Source organism: Dendrobium catenatum, unplaced genomic scaffold, assembly GCF_001605985.2.
Source record: "Dendrobium catenatum unplaced genomic scaffold, ASM160598v2 fragScaff_scaffold_1093, whole genome shotgun sequence".
Classification (NCBI taxonomy): Eukaryota; Viridiplantae; Streptophyta; class Magnoliopsida; order Asparagales; family Orchidaceae; genus Dendrobium; species Dendrobium catenatum.
In genome coordinates this window covers 224,998-236,711 of record NW_021319555.1, presented here as the reverse complement: position 1 = coordinate 236,711, position 11,714 = coordinate 224,998, and the positions used below count along the sequence as shown (strand labels likewise).

The following is an 11,714-nucleotide window of genomic DNA, read 5'->3' as shown; positions in this document are numbered from 1 at the left end:
AGATGTCAAAAGTGAGAGTTGTTGTCGATGTCATGCATCAACCTTATAAATGATATTATACATTAATATTATTAGTGACGATAGGTGTTGAAGTTAGTAGGTGTCAAAGTAGCTAGGCAATAATGGATATAAGATTGTAGGTTAGAGGACTTAGTTAGGTGATGAAGGATAGAAGACCATAGTATAGGCGATGGTGATTAGATGACCTTATGCGAGTGATGGAGGTTGGAGGATCAGTATTGGGTGACAAAAGTTAGCGAATTATAATTACGCGATGGTGGTCGGAGGACCCTAGTGGGAAATGACGATTGGAGGACCGTAGTTGGGCTGCAGTATTTAAATGACTATAGTTAGACGATGATGATTGGAGGATTGTTGGGGCAATGATGTTTGGAGGATCATAGTGGGGTAACGACTATTGGAGTACTATAATAAGGTGATGATGATCATAGCTGGGATGAAGGTTGGAGATCCGTAGTTAGGCAGTGATGGCTGGGAAATCATATTCGGGTCACATCAATTGGAGGATCATAATTAAAGAATGTAGGTTAAATGATTGTAATCAGGTGACGACAGTTTTAGGATAATATTCAAGAGGTATTGGTCAGAGTACCATAGTCAATATTTAAAGGTTAGAAGACCATTGTGTGAAGATGATAACTTGGCAATGTTGGTCAAGTGACGACAATCGGGTGGTGGTTGGGTGATATACGGACAATAGTGATAGAACAGTGGCTTTTGGGCATGGTTTGAAGGGAGTTAGTTGGGTGACGGTCCTATGCCGGTGTTTGGGCGGCGATAGTTGGGTGGTGGTCCAATAGTAACAATCGGATGGTAATTTGACAATGGTGCTCGAGTGGAGCTTTGTGTTTCTTAGAGCCTTTGAGCTATCTTGGTCAAGCCCAAGTCCAAGCTTGTAGTTGCCTTGCATGCAAATAGTATGGATATATTTATAAACTTCGGGTTACTTTTCTCATAAATTTGGAGAAAATTCAAAACACTCCATTCAACCTATATCATTACCCTTGATTCTAGAGCACTGTTCAACATTTTTATGTTTCTAAATGTTGTTGGAATTAAGTAATATATTGGAACAAATTCATACTATGATAAATTTAGAATTATTAAACTTGCATAGAAATCTCTACCAAGTCTATCTTGAAACTTAGCTTTAATTTGAAAACTAATGGAACTAAATTTTTGTGCTTTTGTATGTACGCTAGTTGAAGAAAATGAAGAACAGTTAATAATCATAAAATATGGCGACTTCTTAACGAGTAAAGCCCTTAAACAGCTCTTCAATGGTCATCAGCTCAGGTAGGCCAAATGGATCATGCCACAAGCAAAAACACACACACAACATTTTCAAATCGAAAATAGCCCAGAAGAATTCACAGAGCAACAGAGTTAACGCAAATGACAATGCCCTGGGCCATGAGCCACCCGAAATACATAGACCATTTCAACGTCAAACTGAAAAGTTAACCAAACCAGCACAGAATTTATAGATCCTACAGATATTAGAAAGATATCCCAAACCCTTCTCCAATCACACTAGAAACAAATTAGATGAAAATGATCGCAAAGAAGTTGAGATCTGTAGTAAAGCTCAAGCTTCCACTTCATCTTCTTCCTCCTCCTCCTCGTAGTCTTCCTCCGCAGTGGCATCCTGGTATTGCTGATACTCGGCCACCAGATCATTCATGTTGCTCTCGGCTTCGGTGAACTCCATCTCATCCATGCCCTCGCCAGTGTACCAGTGCAAGAAAGCTTTCCTCCTGAACATTGCAGTGAACTGTTCGCTCACTCTCCTGAACATCTCCTGAATGGAAGTTGAATTCCCAATGAAGGTGGAAGCCATCTTAAGTCCCTTGGGCGGGATGTCGCACACGCTGGACTTGACGTTGTTGGGGATCCACTCGACGAAGTAGGAAGAGTTCTTGTTCTGAACGTTAATCATTTGCTCGTCCACCTCTTTGGTGCTCATCTTCCCGCGGAACATGGCGGAGGCTGTGAGGTAACGGCCATGGCGTGGATCGGCTGCACACATCATGTTCTTGGAATCCCACATCTGCTGAGTCAACTCAGGGACGGTGAGGGCGCGGTATTGCTGCGATCCTCTAGATGTCAGGGGAGCAAAGCCGACCATGAAGAAGTGGAGGCGAGGGAAGGGGATCAAGTTGACGGCGAGCTTCCGGAGGTCGGAATTCAGCTGTCCGGGGAAACGCAGGCAGCAAGTGACGCCACTCATGGTAGCCGAGATGAGGTGATTGAGATCACCAACTGGAATGAGAGCATAACAGCACAAGGGAAAGCAGTTAGAAAATAAATAGCTTGATAAGTAAATGCATTATGCATTCAGACTGCACTTGCAAGTACCAACTATTTTTGGGTGGGAATACAGAGAAGTTGCCTCCGCGTGTTCAAGTACTTATTTCCCAATTTTGGTTGGATTAGTTTGGATCCACCTGTTTCTTGTTTAACTTGTCAAAAAATAGTTTTCATTTATATGGAAAATGTGATAAATTTTGATTATGCAAATGCACCATCTCTATGACTTCATAAATATACAAACTACCCTATAGAGTAGCTCGTACTTCCATACCAGAGTCTTTTTTTACCCCCGGTCGACCTAACAGGCAATCCACACCATTTATCCGAACCAATACTTAAGGCTGTCACGGCCGCCCAAGGGATTCGAGCCTGAGACTTGGCTTTGCCCGGCCGAGCTCCCCCCACCTGAGCTAAGCCGCGGTGGGTCATACGAGAGTCTTAACTCTTAACAAAGTGAACCTAGAATCTTAATAATCAGCAAGGATATGAATCCTATCACTTCATGGATAATAATGACCACATGTGCAGATTGTATATGCTTATCATTAAGTGCAAAAATAAAATAAAATAAGAAAAGAGTGAAGTTTCAACTGACATGTAGGGGTAGCCAGCTTGAGAGTGCGGAAACAGATATCGTAGAGGGCTTCATTGTCGAGGACCATGCACTCGTCGGCATTTTCAACAAGCTGGTGAACTGAGAGAGTGGCATTGTATGGCTCCACAACGGTATCAGAAACCTTGGGAGATGGGAAAACAGAGAAGGTCAGCATCATGCGGTCAGGGTACTCCTCTCTGATCTTTGAAATGAGAAGGGTACCCATGCCGGATCCCGTTCCTCCACCCAAAGAATGACATACTTGGAAACCTACGCAAAATTAGAATGAAGTAATCAGAAAAAATACAAAACTGTATTTTTGCAAGTTATAATCATTAGCAAAGTTCACAGTTCATACCACGAGAAAACCAATAACATGAACCAATAGTCCTTCCATAAAAACAATGATAAACTGAATAGACATTGTTATAAATAATAGCATCTCAATGATTTCTATAATCTCAACTAGTTTATCAGGAGGGATACACTATTGAATGTGAAACAAAAGACAATGACAGAAGCGCTCTGCAGGCACGGATATAAAGAAAACAATCATTAGAAAACTAAACCAAACTATTTTATCTATGATGTATAATGCGCATAGGAGAAATTATTATGTGCGGAGGCCGGATGCAGCTCTACATTCGGAGAGCAACCAGATGCACCACGTTAGCGATACCGACCCGCGGTACCGAGCGAAGGGGTGATGTGGCGCATTCTGATTGGTCTCTGAAAGGCGTTCGGCGTCCGCACAGAATAATTAATCTGAGTATAGGGTGGTGCATACAATTGAAGACTCGTAACAATTAATTTCTATGACAAACAATCATTCCCCACAAAAATGCCAAGCATAAAGTACACTCCATGTGGTTATTAACCACCATTAAAACATCAAAAGAAAGTAAGAAACACAAATATGATACCTGATTTTACTTGGTTAAGTAGGAACATGTCTGATCCTTTTGAACCCTTGTAAAAATAATCTAAAATATAAATGACCTTGGAAAAAGCAGCCTTTTCTGTTTTTACCTATTCTTAACACATGTTTGGCAAAATATTTGTTGCCAATTGCCATTTAGCTGATATATGCTCACCCTATAGCTTTAGATGTACTGAAATTTGTAACAGATACAACAAATAAAGGTTGAACCATAAAATTTCCAGCTAACGATAACAAATCTAGGGTTGAATTCATGCAAGTTATTAGCTAATAAGTGCAAACAAACTAGTTAAATAATGCATAACTAGTAATAGGGTAATTATCATACAACTCTCCCAGGTTCAGATAAATATTATATAGCACATTGATGTTTATCCTTTCCATTCAAATTTCATTAATTTAATATTAATAATGGCTCCTGTACCCCTTCAAAATATGATAAAGGTGAATTTGTTGCTCTCGTACATCTCAGATATATTTTTTAATATATGTTATTTTGAATTTTATGAAGGTTTTATCAGATAAATATCAAATATCCCTTTCTATCAATTTAATCAAGGGAAAATGACACATTTTTATATTAAACTACTTGATGTTGGATGAAAATAAAATCATACGGGATGCATTTGAAATTTTTTCAAACCTAAGGGGTTATATAATATTTACTTAAATCTTCAGAAGAGGTCTATAAAATTTTTTGGTCCGCCCTAAAATAAGAGCATGAGTTAGTAGGCGATGATCAAATTCAATTTTAAATTGTCAAGCCTAATTTTTATTCTATGAAAAAAAAAAGTTAAGCAGACTCAACCATAGATCGACCTTCATAGCATAGTGAGGTCGCTGTAGGGGTTGAATGGAGGAAGGGTGCCCCAAAAATTATTTGCAATTTATTTTATAAGGAGTGTTTGATGTATAAATATTAGTGCTATAAAACTCTACTACCATAGTAAAATATTCAGTGGAGGTAATATGACATAGCCATCAATTGTGTGAACAGTATAAAATGCTTGATGTTTTGTGAGTTGGCCTTCAACCCAGTAATTTGAATTAAGTCTCATCTAATCCCCATCTCGAGACCTTAGGAATAGCTTTCAAAGTTCTTACTAAATGGGTATATGGCATCCACATAATATATATTGTAAACAATTGTCTCAAAGTAAATCAAACCAACAAATGCATACTTTACAATATGACTCGAGTATATGTCGCATTTAAAAAACAATATTTGATCATAGCATATTAGCATCTTGATCACGAAGATTCAGGGTTTTAACAAGATAATATAACTCTCATTGTAATTCAAGTGGGGAAGAACCAGCTTAACGAGTAGTTGTATGATGAGCTACAAACATAATTACACTTAACCAAAAAAATGAGCTACAAGAAGGATAAAGCATAAAGGATAAATGGTACGACGCCTGCAGCAGGATTATTTTTGGGAAACAATGCAAGTCTAATTCAAATCCAAAACTTTCATGAAAATGGACTGATTTTTATCTAAAGAATTGGCATCTTCCTTACAAATGACACCTTGTGGCTCAACCAAAACTTGAAATATATAAATCCAATTAGGTATGGTCCCTTGCACTTCTAAATTTGAGTTCACTAGATAGCAATCCAACATTTAAAATACTTTCTTTAAAGTAAAGGCCCTAAACCTATCAACTTTTCAGTAAATGCTTGCGATAATGTGCAAATGCATGAAGATATACAAGCTAAACATGATTCCAACTCTACAACATATTATTATGCAAAATTAAGAAAACCTCACAATCAATTTCACTACAAAGTAACATCATTTAGATAATACAACCCTATCATGATATCTTAATAAAACTAAAAGAAGCAAACAAGAACAAAAGAATAAAATGACATGGATCAAACTATATGATCATCATCACCGCAACTATCATTTTTAACAAAATAATCAATATGATCACCATTTCCATCATTCCAATTAAATAGGATTAGCTTTATGGATGTACACCATTTCTAAGTGTTGCATGAGATGAAAGATCTAGTTTAAGTAAACCTTTGTGTACAACATCTAGCCATTTTACTTCTAATCTATCATGCACTTTTCACAACTATCACTTACTAGCATATTAGCTAAAATTTCGTATTAAAATTCCAGAAAAATCATATTCCACTACGATTAATTCTGTATACTAATACGGCTTTAAAATTATTCCAGATCAAACATATCACCCAGTACTTAATACGATTCTACACATGCTCATTGGGTTACAAAACTAGGCAAAAGGGACAAATATATGCAAACAGAAATATCAATCGTAACAAACGCTAAAGGAAATTCCAGGACCCGTTCTTAAGAATATTTCCCTTTCAATAATTAAATAAAAAATCATCCCTCATAAATATAAATTGATATTGAATAAAACTTTGCAGAAGAGAAAGCTTGATTTTGCCTGACAACATTTACCACGTATGTATGTACATATCTAACTGTAGTGTAAATGTTTAGAAGAACAAAAATAAAGCTAATGAAAGAATAAAAAAAACTAATCATTCCATAACTACGATATGTCCAGATAAAGATTCAAAAATGCAGAGGTAGATGAAAAGAAATATTGGTCAAAGGTTAAACATTTCCTTTTACAGTTCGCAGACACTGCCTATGTGATTTAATAAAAAAAGAGGGGGAAAAAACACCTTAGAAAACCCGAATACCGAAATGAAACATAAACAAAGCGCACGCAAACAAAATTACGATGATCCAGGAAAAATATCATACAAAACTGAGAATCACAAAGCCACACAAGAACACTAAAATCTAATCAAGAATTCAGTAAACCCACTACATTTAGTTGTCTGAAGGTGATAATCTTATTTTAATTCATTTTTTGTGAAATTAAAATCATTACATTTGAGAAAATTTAAAGGTGTTCTATTTGCTGAGTTTAAAAAATGAATATTAATTTCTAACTAATTACTTAATTTTCAAATCTTATTTTATACTTTCAATAAATCAAATGCGGCCTAACCACAATCGGAAAGGATGAATCTACTATGAAAAAATACTCAAAATCAAACAGGAGTGCATAGATCTCATACCTTGCAGGCAATCACAATTCTCCGCTTCCTTCCTCACCACATCCAACACAGAATCAATGAGCTCCGCACCCTCAGTATAGTGTCCCTTCGCCCAGTTATTCCCCGCACCCGATTGCCCGAAAACAAAATTATCAGGACGAAAGATCTGCCCAAACGGACCCGATCTCACCGAATCCATTGTCCCCGGCTCCAGATCCATAAGCACAGCCCTCGGAACATACCTCCCACCGCTCGCCTCATTGTAATAGACGTTGATCCGCTCGAGTTGAAGTTCGGAGTCCCCACTATACTTGCCGGTGTGATCGATCCCGTGCTCGTCACAAATGACCTCCCAGAACTTCGCACCGATCTGGTTACCACATTGCCCTCCCTGGATGTGGAGAATTTCTCTCATCTTCTCCTACACAAATCGGCACGAAAGATCAGATTAGGGTTTCCTCGCCGACGACGAGAAGAAGACAGTGAGAATTGAGAAGATGAACGCGAAGAGACCGACAAGGCCCGAGAATTTGGTTGCTTTTATCTCGAGAAATGCAAGTCTGATTACGCGTGGTGAGGTTACCTCTCATACGGAACGGCATAACAGACTTGCCTTATTACGCCCAGCTCAACTGCTTAGTTCCACGTGTCGCAGCGGCAGTGGTTCTAAGAAAGAAGTAAATAGACCTCCCCCTATCGAATCAGCCTTTTTATGCGGAGACCCTATCGACCGTTCAATATAGTTTTTCTATACATTTTACGTCGGATATTTGCTGTCCTATGCGGTTGACCGCAATAATATAAGCCAATGCATTCGCTGGATTTACCCTGTCACGATCTAGGCTTTTCATTAGGTCTTCTAACCGGACGTAGTTTTACGTTCTGTTATCACTGAGTTACTTAGTTTTTGCTCGGTATTACTTGACAATAACGAAAAATATCATTCTGTGAAGATCAATACCGAGCAATATCGAGTAATACTGAGTTTTTCTAGAAAATATTGAGTTTTAAACTCGGTATTTCTAGAAAAACTCGGTATTGCTCGGTATTCATCTTCACATAGCGGTATTTCTCGTTATTGCCGGTAATGCTCGATATTTCTCGTTGTGTCTGCTACGTGGCGCGATCTCAATGTCGGCCGAACGTAGCTCTACGTATGTTCACCGGACCAAATAAGCCGTTCAAAATTAAAATAACATTCCTACTACTTGAGGTCCCTCATATAATTTTTTTATTATTATATACAAATTCTGATTTAAAACTTTATTTAGAAAAACTTTCTCACAATTTTTAAAGTTAATTTTTATTAAAAATAAAATTTAAATTTGTTTATTAAAAAACTGCTTTCGCCATATTAAAAGAAATCAAGGTTTCCTTTATGATAACTCCCTTATTCCTTTATGAAATAACTTTTTAGTATAAAATTTATTTTTACTAAAATATTTTGTAATGTAAAATAACTTTAAAAAGCAATAAAGAAATCCCCCCCAAATAAAGCCCAAATCTAATAAGAAAAGTTCTTTTCTCGTGCTTTCTAAATAAGAGTTCGTTTGGGGCGAATGTCTTAATGTTTTCTAAAACAGATTTTTAGTATAAAAATTTATATTTCAAGAAATTTTCATACTAAAAAATTGTTTAAAAAAGCAATAAAAAAGCTTTTCCAAAATGAGATCTACCTCTATTGATTGTTACACAAATTCTATGCTGTGTTGACTATCTAACACAACTCTCAATTATTTGAACCCGACAACCACAACCTTCAAAATAAAATAAATTTAACATAAAAATTGAAATCAATGAGCAAAGTAATGAGATAAGATTGAAAATTAAAATTTAAAATTTTCTTAAAAAACATTCTGATCAATATTTTAATTAAAATCAAGCTAAATTATTTGTGTATTATAATTATCTCAAAGAAAGTGGAAGAATTTTCATATCCATCATAATCAATTTTAATGAAATATAAATGATAATTTTTAAATTGATGTATTATAATATAAGAATGAAAAAATTTGTGAAATGAATATATTTGTAATTAAATAATTTTATTTTTGATGCACTTTTCAAATATGAATTATATGAGGGTTGGATAAGTCTATAACATGAACTTTTATTTGGTCCGGTGACCTGACGTAGCTCTACGTTCGGAAGCCAGTAAAATAGTGCCACGTCTTTTTATTTTTTACAGCGTGGTCCGTGACCCGGAACATCCCCAGGATTGTTATGTTCGCGTATTGTTAGGTATTAGTCGATTTGCTCGACAATAATGAGAAATACCATTCTGTGAAGACCAATACCAAGTTTTGCTAAAAACTCGGTATAGCTCGGTATTACTCGGTATTAGTCGATTTTGCTCGACAATAACGAGAAATACCATTAAGTGAAGACCAATACCGAGCAATACGGAGCAATACCAAGTTTTGCTAAAAATTCGGTATTGCTCGGTATTGGTCTTCACAGAGCGGTATTTCTCGTTATTGTCAAGCAATACCGAGCAATACGCGAACATAGCAATCCATGGTTCCGATCCAGCTTGGGTCATCGGGCCACGCAGTAAAGAATGAGAACACGTGGCGACATATTATTGACGTCCGAACGTAGAGCTATGTTAGGTCACCTGACCTAATAATTGTTCCTGTAACAGGATCACATTTTCTGGCCTAAGTAAGATATTTTAATTTGCTCGATTATTTAACAATTTGGAGGAGTGGGGGGCAATACCCTGCTGAGGGAGAACGTGCGGAGTGAGATTTGAATCTCCATATTATTATTTAGGAAGCAACTTGGTTGGTGACTTTTTATTATTTTATTTATGAAGTTTTTATATTAAAAATTTATTTAATAAAATAATATGAAAATTATCTCAAATAAAATTTTATTAATTTGTTTAATTATTAAACTGTTTTCTGGTTTAACTTTTGAACATTTATAAATCATAAAAAAAAAATTATATATGATTTGAGAAATATAACAAAAGTGAGCAACTTTAGCAAATTTAACTCATTATCCTTGATACATCATAAACAATGAGCTTTATCAGGCACAAATCTCTACTCATTTTAAATGAAAATATCTTAAAAGTTAAATTTTGGATTATCCAAACTCCGATTGCAACAAAATTATAGTCAAACAGATCGACTTTTTATGTGATGAATCTAACGACACAAGAAATGATTCGATAGGAGTCCAAAAAAGCCTAAATCAAAGCTTGAAACATATTAGAAACTTTGGATTGGAGGACCAAATGACTTTCAAATTTGGCAGGCTTATATTCAAATTTAGCATCTCGATGAGATGAATCCAACGACATTAAAATTGCATAATTTTGATTAGGGCTACAAATGAATCGAGCAGTGTCGAGTATGTACGTGTTCATGTTTGAGTTCGTTTATTATCATCTTGTTCATGTTCGGTTTGAGTTTGACTTTAGCTTTTTTTTTTTTGTTCAAGCTTGATTCGTTTAAATTAATGGGTGTTCATATTTGGTTTATCTTAGGTTCATTTAATGCTTATCGAGCTTTAAACAAACGAGCTTTATCGAGTCTTCTGACAAACAATTACATCGATCAAGTTCGTGAACACATCTAACAAAGTTTTTTAAACTATCAAACAAGTTCGTTCAATAACATATATAATGAGTATTCTTGAGCAATCAAATGAGTCCTTTCATGAATGTATCTAATTAGTGTTTTGGAGCTACCAAATGAGCTCATTCACGAGCAAACGATCTATGGTTCATCTTATATTTATTCAGAGAATGGGTTGTTCATGATTTTATACGAATGCGGAAAGTAAAAATAAATTATTAACGATTTTAGACGGCATTAGTAAAAATAAATTATTAAATTGAATAATATATATAACTCTAATATTGTTCTAATATTGTTCTAATTGAACTTCTTAGTCGAGCTCTAATCAAGCATTAAACAATATTGTTCATGAACATAAACGAACCGAACACGAAGTTGTTCAAGCTCTTTTATTTAGCTATTTAGTATTTATCAAAAGTGTTCAAACTCGTTCGTTTACTTTATCAAATGAACATGAATGAGCTCTTATAGAGCCCAACCACGAGTACCTTGTCGAACAATTGGTTCATTTGCAACCCTAATTTTGAAAGGCACTTCAATGTAGATCAACTATTTTATGATTAAGGAATCAATGGAGTTTTGGATTTTCTTCATATTTAAAAGGTATAAATCTTTAAATAGGCCCACACTTTCTACATAAAAGTGATTCATTCACTGGAGATTCACGAGAACTCAAAAACTTAAAAATTTTTAGAACTCCATCAGAGAACCATCACCCCGACTACTGTTGTTGGATGGCCCCATCATCAAATCGCAACTTGACACTGTCAGACATTCATTCATTTCATTGCTTGTTTGTCATTTTCAGCCCATTATTCGATCACCCTCGTTGGACCACATTCCAACCAACCTTGTTGAACCAATGACCTACCAAAGTTGTTAGACCATTGCAATTGTCACACCACCAATATTGCCATGTTGGATCAATGTTGCCCAACCACCATATTCGAATTGCCTGAAGTCGATCAAAGTTGTCACATCATTGCTACCATCACACCATCAACATTGGACTGCTACCACCTGACCGTCATTATTGGACCTTCATTGTCAAATCATTGATGTCTGAACACCACTATCATCTGATCATCGCAGCCCAATCAAATTTATTGGGTCACTACCGCTCAACAACCAATATCGGATCGTTGTCACTAAACTACAAATGTCCAAATATCTTTTATATCATACTAACTTTATAATTTTT

The 11,714-nt window shown here is 35.9% G+C and overlaps 1 protein-coding gene across 1 annotated transcript; it reads right to left on the bottom strand.

Moving 5' to 3' along the window:
* Window positions 1-1,329: 1,329 nt before the first annotated feature.
* On the bottom strand, window positions 1,330-7,449 carry LOC110095711 (tubulin beta chain). The gene is made up of 3 exons (XM_020821352.2): window positions 6,945-7,449; window positions 2,930-3,199; window positions 1,330-2,283 (listed from the first exon to the last, which is right to left on the bottom strand). Exons 1-3 carry the CDS (start codon window positions 7,336-7,338, stop codon window positions 1,610-1,612), a joined length of 1,338 nt encoding a protein of 445 aa, XP_020677011.1. The 5' UTR covers window positions 7,339-7,449; the 3' UTR covers window positions 1,330-1,609.
* Window positions 7,450-11,714: the final 4,265 nt, after the last annotated feature.